Source organism: Arvicola amphibius, chromosome 3 (genome assembly GCF_903992535.2).
Source record: "Arvicola amphibius chromosome 3, mArvAmp1.2, whole genome shotgun sequence".
Classification (NCBI taxonomy): Eukaryota; Metazoa; Chordata; class Mammalia; order Rodentia; family Cricetidae; genus Arvicola; species Arvicola amphibius.
The window spans coordinates 184,624,362-184,640,986 of NC_052049.1; the positions used below are offsets into that span (position 1 = coordinate 184,624,362).

Sequence of the window (16,625 nt, forward strand, 5' to 3'; positions counted from 1 at the left end):
AGGATAAGGGTGAAGCATCCGGGGCTAGGGGTGTCTGGGTTAGGAACTGGAAGTGGGTGAGGCTGGATTCAATGGGAACCAACTTCTGGGAATCCTGGACTGGTTGGACACGTGGAAACTTTGCCTGAAAGAAACGCAGAGGCCCTCATTGACAAAAAGCTGGTGTGCTTGCAGGTGGGGGACCTGCCAGTAACTGTCATCCCGGTGTATATGGCCGTGGTGGGCTGCCCCATCAGCTCCCTGAGGAATACATGCTACAGTGTGGCCCCATTCCAGAAGGAACCCATCATCAGGTGCCCAGCTTCAGCCCTGGTCTCCGGCTCCTGGCTGCTCCTCTGACTATTGGTCTTGGTTGTCTGTGCTGGCTCCTGGTTCTCCAGCTGGCTCAGGGCCACCTGAGCCACCCACACAGAGGCTCTAGGGCGGGGCTGTTCTGGGAAAGAGACATTGGTGTGTCCCTGAGGGCTTTGGGGTGGGTGAGTGGGCGGAGAGTGGTCTGAGGAAGTGGCAGACCCTAGGGCTGACACTAGGCGCCACCTGACGAGTCCAGGCAGAATGTCAGCAGTTGGGGGATGTGACAGTTCACCCAATCCAATGCAGCCCCAGGTCTTGGTGTTACTGAGGCAGAGGGTGCTAGCTCAGGCTGCTCTCTCCCTCCAGATTTGGGACCCAGATCTCTGGAGGAGACACAGTCACCAGAACCCTCCGTCTGTATAACTCCAGCCCCTGCGGTGAGTTGCTCGTGATGGTCAGGGTGGTGTGTCTGGGAGGGAGAGGAACTGACAGCCACAAACAGCACCCAGGAGTCCGAGTGACCTGGGTCCCTTGAGACAGACCCAGAGGTCTAAAGTAGAGAGGTGACCATGCCAGTCCAGGGTTACAAAAGAAGAACTTCCATCCTTGAGTATGGGACTCATCCTTGCTTAACTTTGCATCCCCAGGGTCACTGTGCCCAGGGACAGACACTTCTGGGAACCCTTTTCTCAGCCCTTTAGCCAGCAGTATCTGAGCTACATGACAGGTGCTATGTAAGGAATTGGGGGTCCAGAGAGAACAGGAAAGGGGGGTTGTGCCCCAGGGGGTTTCCATCCCGAGGGCAGTGTGACCGGGTGCTGGGGGCCTTTGCAGTCTCTGAACTTCCTTGTGAAGGGCGCTTGGGCTGCGTCTGAGTAAAGCCAGAGAGCTGAGGGTATCCGTGGTGTTTAAGGGAGGATAGTGGACAACTCGGAAGTCAGACGTTTAACCCTCTCTAGGCGCAGCCATGGGTGAGAAGCAGGACTCTGTGACCCTGCTCCTTGTGGGATCCCGCTATCCTGAGAGGCATATCACCATCACTTAGGAGTCCCCTCGCCTTGTATAAACATTGTTGGCCTGGGTCACATTGTCACACTAGCATCCCTGACTTCCTATCACTTTATTGTGACTTGTTTCTGTTTTTAAGTTTTAAAATTAATTAATTTATTTGTGTATGTGTGAAGGGTCATCCGTGACAGGAAGAATGTGGGTGGGGGCGGGCAGAGGGCAACTTTTAGGAGTCTGTCCTCTCCTGTTACAGGTGGTTTTGGTAAACGATGGGTGGCCAAACTTTTGATGGTCCCAAGATGACCTTGTCTGTGGAATTTGTTGTTGTTGTTGTTGTTGTTGTTCTGCATTTGTAGGGAGTCAGCTGGATGTCTCTCATGCTAGACCAGTGCTCTGCCTGTGGCCACCTCACCCACCATTCTCTCTCCATTTGTTTAGAGACAAGTTCTCACTAAGTTGACTAGGCTGTCCTTGAACTCACTCAGGAAAGACCTGAACTTGGGATCTTCCTGCCTCATCTTCCTAAGTAGCTGGGCTTACAGGTCTGTGTCACGAGCCCAGCTACTCCCTGAGCCTTCTCTTTGTCTTCCGTTCTCCCCATGGTTTCCTTTTCCTCCTCATCACTGAAGATCTCTGCACACTGTTCTGGTCCTCTGGATGCAGGAGGTGACCTTGATAAAGAGCAGACAACAGGTAGAGACAGGAGATCCACCCAAGGCTGGATCCTGTGGCATTCCCCATCACCATGACCAGAGACACTAGATCCAGAAAGTCCACGCTAACTGACACATGAGGAGGTGACTGAATCACTGGCCCTGGTACCCTGCTGTGGAGAGGAGCTGTGGCCCAGCTGAGGAGGTGGGGTGGCAGAGAGAAGCGTTTGCACGGTGGGAGAGGTCTGAACTAGCTTAAGTACAGTTAGGAAGCAGCCAGGTAGGGTGCACGGACAGGCAGAGGACAGAGGGGCCCTGTGCTTGGTGGGTCACTGCTGGGTGGGAGCAGGTTTGCAGGCAGGTACGAGTCAGGGCCGCACTTCTGGCAGATGAAGTGAAGCCACTACTGGGTGTGATGGGTCACATAGGAGGCATCAGAGGAGAACAGGCGCATGGGAAAGAGGGCAGGGTGGCAGCCCAGGTTGGGGAGCAATGGGGTGCACTCTCTTCAGCTTGGAGGACTTACCCAGTGCTATCGAGGGATGATGTGGTTGCTTCATCCAGAGTTGGGCTTTGCCTCGTGGGTAGAAGGATGGGGTACAAAGGGAGGTAGAGAGTTGCTGGGAAGATGGCCACGAAGGTTAGCTTGACTTGGGGAGGAAGTGAAAACAGATCTGGGTCGATGGATGGATGTGGAGAAGGTGGAGAGTGTGGGACTTGGAGGGTCAACCATCACACAGAAACCGAAGGGATAGGAAACGGCAGGAAGCCAGGAACGCCTAGGTTCAGGGACTTGGATATGAAGGCTGGTCTTGTGACCAACCGCGAGGGCATCAGGTAACTGAGCTAGGTGGCAAGAAGCCTGCGGAGAACTGCTTATGTTCCTGTATGCATCTGTTGCATGCGCGTGTCAATGTGTATGAGTGCACGTGTGTTCACATGAGTGTGTGCCCACGTGCGGAGAAGCCAGAAGACAGCCTTGGGTGCTTCCTTGGCTCTTCAGGTGCCACCCACCTTGCTGCTTGAAACCGGGTCTGTCACTGTCCCAGGACTCGCCAGGTAGCCCAGACTGGCTCAGCATTCCCAGGGCTGCCTCTGTCTCCTCAGGGCTGGGGTTACAAGCGTGTGCTACCACACCCTGCTTTTCAAGTGATCTGGTCCAGACTCAAGTCCTCATGTGTCCACAGTGGTTGATGGCTTTCAGATGCTCTGATAAAACGCGTGAAAAGAAAAATCCACTTGGGAAGGAACGGGTTTATTTCACATAACAGCTTACAGTCCATCATCATGCAAAAGCAGGGCAGAAACTCAAGGCAGGAACCGAAGCAGAGACGATGGAGGGGTGCTACTTACAGACTTGCTCCTCTTGGCTTATTCCCCTTGTGTTCTTATACAACCCAGGCCTGCTTGTCCAGCGGCGACCTTGCCCATAGCGGACGGGGCCCTCCCACATCAACCATTAATGGTGAAAATGCCCATAGACATGCCCATAGGCCAAACTGATGGGGGCTGTTTCTCAACTGGGGTCCCCTCGTCCCAGGCACCTCTAGTTTGGGACGTTGACAAAAACAAACCACCACACACAGCAAGTGCTTGAGCAACTGAGTTCGCTACCCACCACCAAGAACTACTTTCTAGAACTACGGCATTATAAAAAATAGCAAGGGCCCCCTCCACCACGAGAACGGGAGTCTAGGGAGGTGGAAGCCAGGGGAAGACCACCCACTCTCCTTTGTCCTCCTTGCTTCCCCCAGACATCCGCCTGGACTGGGAGACCTACATCCCAGAGGAAAAGGAGGACCAGCTGCTGGAGCTGCTTGTGTTTTATGGGCCGCTCTTCCCACTGCGGGACCAAGACGGGAATGAGCTCGTGTGCCCTGAGACCTCTGAAGGCAGCTCACCAGCGTCCCCATGTCCTTCCAATGTGTCAGGGTCTAGCCATGCAGTCCCCTCATTGGTGAGCAGGGGTATGGGGCGTGTGAGACGTGGCCCAGCTCAGCTGAGCCCACATGAACCTCCAGGTCTCATCGGTAGCAGGGTAACTGCAGTGGCAGTGCCAAGGCCGAGGAGCAGATCATCTCGGTCATTCTGCAGGGGCACGAGGGGGTGCCCTCCGGCAACATGTACCATATCAGCCCCAAGCAGGTGGTGAGTAGACAGGGGTGGGCGCTCTCTGATGGAGCTGCCCCGGCAGGCCCGCAGGTGAACACGGGGCAGCGCCGAGGCTACTGTGTTCCTACCAGGTCATCCCGGCAGGCGGCCACCGCACCCTCTACATCTCCTTCACACCCATGGTACTCGGCCTCGATGTTCTGCACAAGGTGGAGTGTACCGGCTACGCCTTGGGCTTCATGAGTTTGGATAAGGAGGTGAGCCTTCCCACCCGGGGTGAGGGTGCCATGGCCAGCTCCTCTTCCCCCGGGAGTCACACTGCCTGCTCAGCCCCCCCCTCCCGGGATCCACCGGTGACCTCTGACGGATTGGGCTCTACAGTCGGAGAGAGAGATTCCAGGCCAAATGCGCCGCCTTCAGGACTTTGCCGTGGGCCCCCTGAGACTGGATCTGAATGGCTACGTGAGGCGGGCACAGTGAGTCCAGTAGATCCCCCTCCCCACCCCATCTCCTGGAGAGAGGAACCTCACTTCACCAGCCGGGTTCTCAGAGCCAAAGGACAGAGACGGGATGCCGCGGGACCCGGATCCCGGCTGCTTGAGCGGTGCCTGTCGCTCTGCAGGCTGAACACCGAGCTGGACAGCAGCGGCTACTTGGACTTCTGGTGCCAAGCCAGCGACCTCATTCCGAAAAATCCCTGCTGTGGGGTGAGTGTGATGTCACCCTGCACCAGCCAAAGGACTTGGACCTCCCATGTGCCTGGGGGTCCTTCAAGTCGTGAGTCCCTTTTCCAGACTCCCAGCCTGAGGACTGGGAAGGGATGCACCATGCCCACCCCCTCCTCCTGTGGCCCCAGGTGCTGAGTGACCGGCTTACCACCCGCCATCTGAAACTGATCAACACTACGGAAATCGTTCACTACTTCCGGGTCCTGGTCTCCAGGCCCTTCTTCATGTCTCAAGGTGGGGCCAGCGGGGACAACCGAGCCTGTCACCAGCAGCAGTGTGAAGAGGAGACGGCCTCCTCGGGCCGGCAGCTGGCCCTCCGCCCACAGGAGAACATGCTGGTCAGTGCAGGGGCGCATCGTCTCCACCCCCACTGCACAGGCAACACACACCCATGTCCTGCTCACATCTGAGCACCAGGTACAGATGGACAATCCTAGGTGCATGCCCCAGACATGTCCCTTTCGACACACGGAGTCCCTCTGCACAGGTTACACACAGATGAACCTACTGCACATAGCCACATGCGTCCCAGAAACTTGTCCAGACCTGCTAGTGTGTGTCCCAATCTATGGACCACCGCTGACGGCCCGGTGGAGGCCAGTGCACACTAGTGTCCCCGCTTCACACCACGCTCCCTCCCTTCTCATGTGCCAGGTGCTGCATACACAGCAGACATGTACGGGGCTTGGGAGCCACATGATCCACGCGGGGGCACTGCTGAGCCATGTGCTGGGCAGCTGGGCCACTCTGGGCTCCACAAACCCCATAAACTGGGGGTTGAACAGGACCTGGCTGGGCGGGCAGGCCACCTGCCTTCAGCAACCTGGAGTGACACTGTGTCCACACCCGCTCAGGTGGACGTGTCCTTCTCCCTCTCCCTGGAGCTGCTGTCCTACCAGAAGCTCCCAGCTGACCAGATGCTGCCCGGAGTGGACATTCAGCAAAGTGAGAACGGAGAGAAACAGATGGTGTTCACAGGGAATCTGCTCCTGGGCTTCACCAACCAGACCTTCCAGGCACGTGCTGGGCGTCCCACGGGTGATGGGCTGGAGGGGGAAATCCAGGGTGCTCCCTGGAGGGGGTGGCCAGTGAAGCCTGGAAATGACACAGAGAGACCTAGGGTATGCCGGGTTGATGGGGACAGTGAGCACCGAGGAAGCCATGAGGGGCACTACCTGGCTCCCTAGAGCTTTGAGTGCCACTGAGCGGGTCACACACAGGTCAGTGTGGAGCTGAGGGAATCAGACGGTCAAGCTGGGGATGCAAACAGAGAGCTAAAGTGTAGAGCTTGTGGGATGACAGAGGGACCAGGAGTAGAGGAGGGTAGTGGAGGCCTGCGGTCTGGAAACTGGCAGCAGCCGGGGGCCACAGTGAAGCTGACCACGCCAGTGCCTGGGTGATTCGTGAACTTCTGGGGCCTTTGAGCGACCTGGCTCAGGGTCTGATGAACCCCATGGGAGGAGGGAAGGTGATGGAGGTCGGACGGCTGACTGGCTCCCTGGGAGGAAGGCTGGTAGAGAAGCCGAGGGTGTACCCTGGCCCTGCCGGATTCCACCTGCCTGGCTTGGGTGGCAGTGCCAAACCCCGGGTTGCCCACCGACCTGCAACCCTAGCTCTGTTCAGAAGTGTCAGTCCTCGGGGGAGGTGGGTTTCCCTGTGTCCCGGATCCCCAATGGGTAAGGATGCTTCACCCCTCACTGGGACACGGGCGTGGGCTCCCAGGAGGTGCCCCTGCGGGCTGTCGTGGCTGTGCCAGTGCTGCAGCTCTCCACCAGCTGGGTAGACTTCGGGACCTGCTTCGTGAACCAGCCGCACACCAGGGAGGTCTACCTCACGAACCTCAGCAACTGCCTGAGCTACTGGACAGTGATAATGGGTACGTTGTCACCCCCACATTCTGCTGCTCCCCGATGGGCCCAGGCAAGACCCCAGGGCTGGTGGCATCGGACACCTCCTGGAGTCTACCAGTCCTCCAGTTCCTGGCTGCCCTGTCCTGGGTTGCCAGGAGGACCAGAGGTGACACCTGAGAGACTGGTCTGGTCTCGGGGACAACGTCTGGAGCAGCCTGTGCCCATGTGTGGCCTCTTTTCTTCTCGGTGTAGGACAGGAGGAACCAGCCAGGGAGGATAATGCCTTTGGGGTCTCCCCAGGCAGTGGCCTGCTGGAGGCCCGACCCACCAATGCGCCCCCAGTTTCCGTCCCTCTTGAGGTCTTCTTCAATCCTAGGTAAGAGTTGCTTCCTGCCTCCGGGACACCGCCCATGGGGCCTGGGCACTGGACGGCACTGCCTAACCCCCCTTCCATTCCCCAGGAGCAGCCTGCTGTATGAATCCACGCTGGTGGTGGAAGGGGTGCTAAGTGAGAAGCCTTGCACCCTGCGGTTGCGGGGCCGAGGCTCTTACGACGAGAGATATGTGATACCCCACCAGTTCTGAGGCTCTGCCGTCTCCAGGGCTAACCAGCTTAGGCCACCACCGGGGTGACTATGATCACTATCACTAGGAAGATGGGCCACAGATTCCGGCAAAGCAAGAGCTGGACTCGGAATGAAAAATGACTGACACGGAATCAGATAAGACACATTTACTTTGCCGATCACAACCATCATTCACGAGGCCACTGTCCCACAGAAGTACACGCGGTCCTGCAGTCAAGAGTAATCTGCATTGACTGTGATCCAGCTGGGAGGACCAGACTGGAGACCCCATGCCCAATTGTCCCCATTTTGCGATGATCACATTATCTAGATTAAAGTGCTGTGATGCACCCCCCTAGCGCTGAGTGTCTCATGCAGATGGCTTCTGTAGAGTCCCCCTCTGGCCACCACTGTAGGACTCTCTGGGCAGTGCCTGCAGTCAGGGCTTCAGTACCCAGAGTATTCAAAGACAGCAGCGGCTCCCATCCCTGTCCCGATGCACATGGACACCACTCCATAAGCCCTGGGGAAAGAGCCTGCATTGGCTGCGCAGAGCCTGCCCAAGCCGTGCCCTCACCAGGCAGAGCTGCGGCAACAAGGCTCATGGACAGATGAGCAGAGCAGATCTGTGGGAACTGAGCCGTGGACCGACACACAGCCAGGTGGCAGACACCTTCCACAGGTTATGCTGCCTTTTAAGCAAGCCATCAGGAAGGCAGGTCTCACCCCTCCATCCCTACTTCAGAATACCTGCGTGTGTGTGTGTGTGTGTGTGTGTGTGTGTGTGTACGCTCATCTCCCCAGGCCCCAGCCATCAGACACCCCAGCTCCAACACCCCCCACACCACTCCACAAGGAGCAGCCTTACCGTTTCCCACGGCGCTTCAGTTCATTGAGCAGCGTGACGACCTGCCTTGCACCAGTGCAGCCCAGGGGGTGGCCCAGGGCTATTGCGCCCCCAGGGGGTTCACCTTCTCTGCAGGAATTCCCAGCTTCTCCACACAGTAGAGGGCCTGGAAGGAGCCAGAGCAATGGCTGGAGCCTCCCTCCATCTGCTCTGAACCACGGGCCCAATTGATCCCACCAGACACCCAGGCTCACCTGACTGGCAAAGGCCTCATTGATCTCAAAGACGTCTATGTCATTCACAGTCAGCCCTGCAGGCGAGATACAGAGCAGAGCTGACAGTCATGGCGGGACTCTGGATTTCCTCTGGGCTCCACCCCAACTACAGCTCTTGTGGTCCATCTGTGCCAGGCGAGTGGGTCCCAGTGGTAGGATAGGGAGGCCTTGGCTGTGGGGCGCTAGCCTGACCCACCTCCATTCCAGAGCATCCATAGGTCAAACCCAGCACACCCCAGTCCAGATACAGGTAACAGGGGTCCAGGTACAGGGTGAGAAGGGGCCATTCACCTGCTTTCTGCAAGGCTGCAGGGATGGCATAGGCAGGACCGATGCCCATGATGTCAGGAGGGACGCCGACCACTGCATAGGACCTCAGGACCCCAAGGATGGGAAGGCCCAGTTCTTCAGCCTTGGACCTCCGGGCCAGCAGGACGGCAGCTGCTCCATTGCTCACCTGACTGGAGTTTCCTGGTGGGGGAAGGGTGGGATGAGGAGGCCTCAGACTGAGCTGAAGAGAGCCAGCCCTCCACCATCACCTTGCCAAGGGGCCTCAGCTCCACGTCTTGGAGAAGAACTGGTCACCTCCATCAGCCCTCTTCCCGGCTCACGCTCACCAGCTGTGGTAGAGCCTCCATCCTTGAAGGCCGGCTTCAGCTTGGCCAGGCCCTCCATGGTGGTGCTGGGACGGACGCCCTCATCCTGGGACACCGTGTTGCCCTTGTCATCAAGGATTGTGGTTGTCATAGGCAAGATCTCAGCTCGGAAACAGCCCCTGCTCTGGGCTCTCGCGGCCCTGCCGGCACCATGGACAGCGAATCTCAGGCAGGATCATAGTCTTTTCCTGTCTGTCCCTGAGTGGCCTTTGCTAACTCAGCAAGACACAGCCCCCGGCAGTTCCAACCCAGGGACTGCTGTGTTGTCTCCCCCCCCCCCACCCACCATGGAGCTGTGAGAGACTGCTGAGGGCTCCTCAGGACACCACTTTCCTCCGGGAGGGAGAGGCATGCCCAGATTTCTAGATTCTTCATCGCATCCCAACAGAGAGTGGGACACGCAGAGGTGTCCTTCTGTTCAGTGCTCTTTAGGCCACTCAGCCTGCTCAGTGCCCTCTTCCACAGGCAGGCTGGTGCTTCCCACAGCCTGAGGCTCTGGTTTTCTTTAATGGCAGCCTCGGGTCACCACCCCAGGCCCAGGTCTGCCTCTTACGCTAGGAAGACTAGGTTTTAGCACCACTGACCCCATACTCCAGGCTCAAGGATCACCAGTGGCCACCATGTCTGGTCACAACAGGGTCCTATTCCTTATGTCTCAAGGAACGGAGTGGGGGAAGGGCTGAGGCCCTGCTCAGGAGAGGACCCTCAGACCTCAGAGTATACAGTTAAAGAGGACTGGGAAGACCTACCCAACAGTGGTGCCGAAATGTTCCACCTCCCACCCAGAGGCATGAGGCTAGCCAACACTGTCGTGCCATTTTGACAGCCCCAGTTCAGACTACTTCTCCACCCCATCAATAGCCCACCCCAGCCACACTCACTTCTGCTGGGAGGCCAGAGCAAAGGCATCCTGCTTCTGCCGTGAAATGCCAAACCGCTCGGCCACGATCTCCGAGGTTATCCTAGACACAAACAGCAAAGCAGGAGGTTGTGGGTCTGCTGGCCTGAGGGCCAGGGCCGTACTGAAGGCCTGTGCTTGCACCTCTGGGCATCCGGGTCAGAGGTAGGATATCCAGTCCCTGCCCCAGGGACAGAAGTAAATTCTCAGAAGGTGGCACTCCTGTCTCCTCTTAGTGAGGAGCACCCCTACTGGTCATATCCTCAGAGGCACATACCAAAGGAAACATTCTTTATGGGGGGCCGACAGCCTGTGTGTGAGGCCTGCAGAAGGCATGACCTCCTACCCAGTGACATCCCAAGGAGCGGACCAGAGGACATGCTGGGCGCACTAGCTTGCCACACTTGGTCAGCTTCTCCTATGACTCCAAGCTGTCTCTGGAGAGAGGATCTGGACAGCCAGATCACTGCCCACTGCAAGCTTTTCTCTGTATGGCTGTGCAACCAGGGATCCCTGCCCCTGGATGTTGGCAAAGGCCAGAGATCACAGATATGACTGTAGCTGACAGAGGTATAGAGAACAAATTTCCCAGGCTACATCTCAGAGGCCTGAGTCCCCTCCCCAAGCATGTTTAGTGCTCCCTACATCCTTCTCAACAGGAGCTTGGGGGGACATCTGGCACCATCCTCCTTGTGCCTGGGCACCTTGGGGTGGGGGAGGGGAAACATGGGATATGTTTTGATACTCAGGGGCTCAGAGAGGACTCAAGTGTTTAAAGAAAGGAAAGCCAAGGATCATGTCAATCCATACCCAGTCCTTGCTGAGTACATAGTTCTCAAAGGACGGAGGTTGAAGGGTTCAAGGCCAGGCATTGCCAGCCACAGAGGGTAAAATTCCGTGGTCTCTGGTAGAGTACATAGTGGTGAGTGGACACATGCACACACACATGCACACGCACACACACACACACACACACACACACACACACACATGCATGCATGTACACGTGCACGCACACAGAGCCACCTGTGGACACTCACCCCATAGGAATCAGGCAGTCCCTGGCCTTCTCGTTCTCCAGCAGGCGTGAAGAAATGTTCCCAGGGTTCCCTCTCTCGGACATGGTCATGGACTCCACCCTGAGGAAGGAGTGAGTTCTCAGCCCTACCTAGTAGGAAGCCCCAGGGATGACCAGCTGTGTGGCAAGAACTGGGCAATAAATAGCCAGGGATCCCTCCAGGCATGCAGCAGATACCTGGCCAGTGAGCAGGGATTGCAGTGGCTGAGCCATCTTTCCCTCCAGCCCAAGACACCGCACTGTACCAAACCCAGACCCAGCTCTGGGGTCCTGCCGTATTGTGTATTGCTGAGTTACGTGAGCAGTGGATCCCAGGGATGACCTTCTGGTTGTCCCTCTGACGTGGGACATATCAAATCAGCCTGATTCAGCCTCAATGTCCCCAAGTCAGAGAGAGAAGCAAGACACGATGAACACTAAGTTTACATCAAAGAAAGCCCTGGCCTGCGTCGATTGGCCAGTAAATGGGATGGCTGAGAAAAAAGACCAGGTGGTCCGTGCAGAGAGACCAGACATTGCTGGGGAGGTGGCCATGAGGCCACACGATGGCCAGCAGTCCTGGCTAAGTTCTCCCCAACTCTGGCATAACATGAGCCCTTTTCATTCTTTTTGGGAGGACTGGGTGCTAGTTACAGGACCTTAAATGTGCACTACATTGCTACGCTGTATCGCTTGGCCTTAATTTTCTCTTTAGTCTCATTTTGAGACAGAATCTTGATAGACAGTCTCAGTCCCAGATTTCAAGTAGCTCCAGCGGGCCTTGACCACCAATCTCCTTGCTTCAGCTGAGATTACAGCCCTGGCCGTTGTCTAAATCCTGTTTAGGCTTGAGAACCTGTCCACAGTGTGACCGAATCACACAAGCCCCACAGCCAGCAGTGGTTGTGTCTCTCTCTACCTAATCATTCTACAGCATCCACAGAGCTGAGGTGGGGTGAGGATGTGAAGTCCTGGCAAGGAGGAAACTGGTCATGGTCACCGGCATGAACCCAACTCGACGGTTCAATCCTGGGCAAGCTGCACTCTTAGAAGCTAGAGGCTGGTCAGGTGATGTGGGCACCCGCCAGGCACAGCTGCTTTGTCTCCAGCACCACTGTCCTTGACCTGCCTGGGACTGGAATCCTGAGGACCTCGTGGAGCCCCAGCCTGCCCCCTCAGGCCACCACAGCTGCTGTCCTCACTATGGCAAACAGGAGATGACTGTGACCCTTGCCTACCATAGTCCCCATTTGTGGACTTTAACACATGGGTCAGGAAAACCCAGCGCAGGCAGCCAGGACCCAGCAATGCTTCCTATCAAAGCTGTTCTACAGAACCTGGGGCAGCTCGCTCCAAAGCCTGCCAAGACTATCTTCCAGGCACGCCTAGGCTGTCTTCCAACATCAGATGTTCCTTCCTGAATCCACCATCAGGCGTAACTTCTGCAGCCCTCGGCCCCAGTGTCAGAAACAAAGGGGCTGAGTGGAGAAGACAGTGAGCAGGGGTCTCACCCTGTCCCTCAGAACAGTCTCAGATGGAATATCTCCCTTGGTGCTAGAGTGGCAGACAAGGCAACAGCCTAGGAAGACGAATGTTTATATTATAAGGAAATGTCCCTGACTTGAGGGCGCCTTCTCTGCCACCTCCCTCAGGAGCATAGGCAATCAGCCAGTGCAACAGGCAAAGTCCAAGTGCTTCAGATTTCCAAGGTGACAATCGGATTTGCAAGAAAGAATGAAAGAGACAACTATGCTCATCATAGCTTCAACAACTCCCAGGCTGCATCTGTGTGAGTCCAGCCCAGTGAGACGCTGCGGTGGGCAGGGAGAATCACGGCTTGAGGAGAGCAAAATTAGTTTGACGGCAGGAAGACCATCTTACCCACAGTCCATGCCAATGTCATAAGACCCATTTCTGATGCCACCTGCAACGAAAGCACTTCATAACCATCCTTGGCCAGAGTGGGCCTGCCTTGGAGCAGCACAACCCGTTCCCTCCCTGCTCTCATGGTACATTCACCAAAGCCTCACAGAAGACCCAGGGGCACCCAGAAAAGATTTGGAGTGTTGTACCAAGCAACTCAGCTTCCAAATCATAACACAGAGACTTTTATTAGTTTTGAATACTTGGCCTATCTTAGGTTCATTTCTGGTTAGCTCTTTTAATTTAAATTAACCTGTTTCTTTTTATCTACCCTTTGCCTCTGCGCTTCCTTCTTCCTTCCTTTCTTTCTTCCTTTTTTTTTTTTGTATGTCTTATTTTCACTGCTTATTCCAGAGTCTGGCAGGCTGGCGCTTGCCTGGCTTCTTGCCACAGGCATATTTCTCTCTTTCCTGTTCTCCTTTCCTTTCCATCTTCTTCTCTTGAGCCTACATTTCTCCTATTAATTCTCCCTACCTGCCAGCCCCACCTATCCTCCTTTCTCTCTCTCTGATTAGCTATTGGCCATTCAGCTTTTTATTAGGTTAATCAGGTGCCTTAGGCAGACAAGGTGAAACACTTTACATAATTAACAAATGCAGCAGAGATAAACGTAACACACCTTTGCACAGTTAAAGTTATATCCCACAGCATAAACAAACATCACACATCTTTGCCCAGTAAAAATAATACTCCACAACAGGGTGTGACAATGGGTGTTCCTCTACTCCTCTCTGCCTAAGGTCCTGAGGGACAAGGATCAAGGACAGGGTCCACTCCTGTGCACCCAGCAATCACAACTCACCAGCGATGTTGGCCACTGCTTGCAGCCCCGATGAACACTGTCTGTTGACGGTAGATGAAGGTACTGTCTCTGGAATACCGCTGAAATAGAGGGGGGAATGGCTGTCAGCCCTGGACGTGACAGTGTCTCACAGGAAGCCCACTAGACTTCTGAGCCCCGTGAGAGCCCCAGCAGTGTGTGTGCAGATCAGAACTACGGGGAAGCCTGCCCCCACAGGCACAGTTCCATAGGAGCAGAAGTAGGTGCTGAGCACGCCTGTCTGCACAGCTCCTGACTCCCCACAGCCCCCAGGCACACTTATTTGTCCTACAGTTCCCAGCACAGACAATGAAAGCCTATTGTGGGCCACAGCCAATCTCCTTCCTCCACCAGTGATTTCTGTGGACCCCTGAGGATAAAGCAGTGGGCCTATGGCCGGGCTAGGGCAAAACAGCTGCATGCCAACATTGGACCGCCATTCATCCCCATCCCTTGGCCTTCCTAGTGACCACAAAGTTGGTCCAGTGTGTCCATTTTTCTCTTCTGTGGACTGTTTCCCCACTTGGCATGTTCATTCTTCTACTCCTTCCTCTGGGTGCCCTGGGTTCAATCATTCAGGCTATTGGAGCTGCCTTCCAAGGTGGCATACAGGCCTTGGCCAACACAGCAAAGACCTAGGAGCATTCCAGGTCCTAGGCTGACACACCAAGAACCCCAGAGGACACGCACATAGGAATTAGGATGGTTCTGGTGTGCAGGCACTGAGAGCACTGAGTTTTTAGTGGACGCACCAACAACACAGAATCAAACAGTAGAGCCTCATGCCAAAGCCACACCATAGGGAGGAACGAGGCCATCTTCTGAGCAAGAACTACACCATTTGAAGCCTGAGAGCTTGGGTATATTAGGTTAGGGTTTAGCCAGGGCAAGGAGAGCTGGCTAAAATGGGGGGCAGAATGGGCAGAGGGAGGAGAGAAGCAGGCAGACAGCCGGTGGTCCACTGAACCAGCTGATTGGAGTCAAGAGTCTCTGGCCAGACTAGTGAGAGGCATGGAGAGCTTGAACCCCAGGCTAAGACTGACCCTTCCAGCTGCCAGTCGCTCTGCCAGTGATCAGTGTTGCTATTATTTCCAGCCCATGCAGCAAGGACTGAGGGAAAAAGGCCCTCATCCCCAAGTGGCAGTGAATGAACCACTGGTTTGCTGTCTTGAGAGGACCAGGGCTCTTCCTGGGGTACAACCCCACCCCATGCTACAACCCCCCCCCCCCCCCCCAGCCACTGAGGACTGGACAAGCCTGGGCTTCCAGATGCTCATCTGAGAGGGGAAACATACACTGCCCGGTCCTGGTCATGTGATTCCACCCACTAAAGGGTCTCTGTTAAGTCAGATTTGTTTAAAATTTAGGCCACCGAGAGGCTCTGCCCCAGTCCCCAAGCCCTGGGTGCCTTGGCGGTTGGCCCAGTGACACACCCCCTTCAAGTAGGGAAAAGGTTATGCTCACAGGACAGAGTTCAGTGTCCTCTGGTTGCCTCAATATCTTCTTTCAGCCTGATCTTTCACCTCACACTCCAGCACCAGCACCCCCAGCAGTCACGGTGGACAATTAGAGGCAGAACGGGAAGGATTACCTCAGGAACTGGGTGATGCGTGCTGTGACCGCTCCGGCCCCCGGCAAAAGCACATTGCCTGTGGGCAGAAGAGCCCTTACTCAGTGCCGGGAGAGTGGGGTGTCCTGAAGCCTAAGGTAAAAAAAGATGTCCCAGAAAGGAGACATTCCAGATCTCTCCAGGAATCTAAGGCCTCTGCAGAGAGGTTCGTGAGAAGCTGTGGCGGCTGAGGTTGAGGAACGGGGAGCCAGATACCATCCGCTCGTCACCCACCAGCCCAGCGCTGGAGGGCCACCAGCATGCTTGCTAAGGCATGCTCCTCCACATCAGCAAGCTGGGCGGGTGGCCTGCTCGCCTGGCAACAGGTGCGCCTCTAGGGTAAGAGACACGGGGCAAAAGCCTCAAGGCTGAGGGAAGTAGGGCTGTGGGGGAGCGAAGCGAGTCTGCAATGGCTAGTGTCCCCAGGTGTCCTCCCCCAAGCCCAGTGTCACCGCGGGAGGAGGAACAGGCTGGCATCCCGGGATAGAACCATGTCCTACACGATGTTGTTCTAATTCAGGGAAAAGCGGAGGTTAGGGCAGGGACGGGTGAACCCTCTCTACACCTGCAGCCGGGCTGACAGGCAGAATGTCGGTGTAGGTGTAGAACCATGGCCACCCACCTCCTGGGCTTTAGAGCATCTATCTCAGGGCTTTCCTGCTTTTCCATGTCCACTCAGTGGGCAGATGTGCCTCGAGGGGGCGCCCGAGGTTCTAGGTTGAAGACTGGCTGTTAGGAGCAGTTTCATTCAGATCTCTGTGGTACAGTCCTTCCCCTCAGAAAACTCAAGTCTGTGTTTTAGAGAGAAGGGTCCCGGGAGGGAGGGCGAGGAGGACCCGGCGCGGGCCTGGCAGGTGAGCTCACCCAGGGAGATGTCTCCCAGCTGCTCTGGCCTTAGGTTCACGTCCTGGAGAACCGCGGTCAACACGGCCGACAGAAGCTCGTCTGGGGTGGTGTCCTGCAGGGCGAAGCGCAGCGGTAGTGAACCCAGCTCCCGCATCCCCACCCGGGGACTCTGCAGTCACCGTAGCCCAGTGGGCAAGATCGCACTGGCCGCCTTCTGCGACCCTTGCCCGTCGGAGGGGTCTCACCTTGAAGCCACCGCGGCCCGAACGGCCGATGGGGGTGCGCCGTCCGTGCACCACCACCACGTCGGAGGCCAAGGCCTGCGGGAAGCCCGCGGAACAGGGCGCGGCTTGCAGCACGGAGCTCGATTCGGGCCTGCCTGCCAGGTGTCCCAGCACTACCTGCAGTCGATGCATCGCAGAAGTGGGTCCCGAAGATTTGCCTGGGTTCTGGGTGCAGACCCAAGGGGATAAAAAAACCGTG

The 16,625-nt window shown here is 56.3% G+C and overlaps 2 protein-coding genes across 2 annotated transcripts in view; one reads left to right on the forward strand and one right to left on the reverse strand.

Annotated features, from left to right (window-relative positions):
• Dlec1 (DLEC1 cilia and flagella associated protein) overlaps positions 1–7,525 on the forward strand; it is a 46,450-nt gene extending 38,925 nt beyond the window's left edge. Inside the window, exons 26-37 of the mRNA XM_038322290.1 lie at positions 175–293; positions 661–731; positions 3,710–3,912; positions 3,990–4,103; positions 4,199–4,324; positions 4,449–4,543; positions 4,690–4,774; positions 4,924–5,133; positions 5,650–5,811; positions 6,518–6,671; positions 6,898–7,021; positions 7,107–7,525. Of these exons, the coding sequence (XP_038178218.1) occupies positions 175–293; positions 661–731; positions 3,710–3,912; positions 3,990–4,103; positions 4,199–4,324; positions 4,449–4,543; positions 4,690–4,774; positions 4,924–5,133; positions 5,650–5,811; positions 6,518–6,671; positions 6,898–7,021; positions 7,107–7,230 (1,587 nt within the window). The 3' untranslated portion in view covers positions 7,231–7,525. The remainder of the gene's footprint in view (positions 1–174; positions 294–660; positions 732–3,709; positions 3,913–3,989; positions 4,104–4,198; positions 4,325–4,448; positions 4,544–4,689; positions 4,775–4,923; positions 5,134–5,649; positions 5,812–6,517; positions 6,672–6,897; positions 7,022–7,106) is intronic.
• On the reverse strand, positions 7,364–16,625 carry LOC119809112 (3-ketoacyl-CoA thiolase B, peroxisomal-like). The gene is given in 13 exon segments (XM_038321890.1): positions 7,364–7,734; positions 8,080–8,173; positions 8,176–8,224; positions 8,313–8,368; positions 8,625–8,804; positions 8,951–9,129; positions 9,871–9,951; positions 10,928–11,026; positions 12,826–12,868; positions 13,670–13,749; positions 15,279–15,336; positions 16,161–16,254; positions 16,388–16,625. Coding segments are annotated over 13 exon segments (1,260 nt in total). The 5' UTR covers positions 16,559–16,625; the 3' UTR covers positions 7,364–7,658.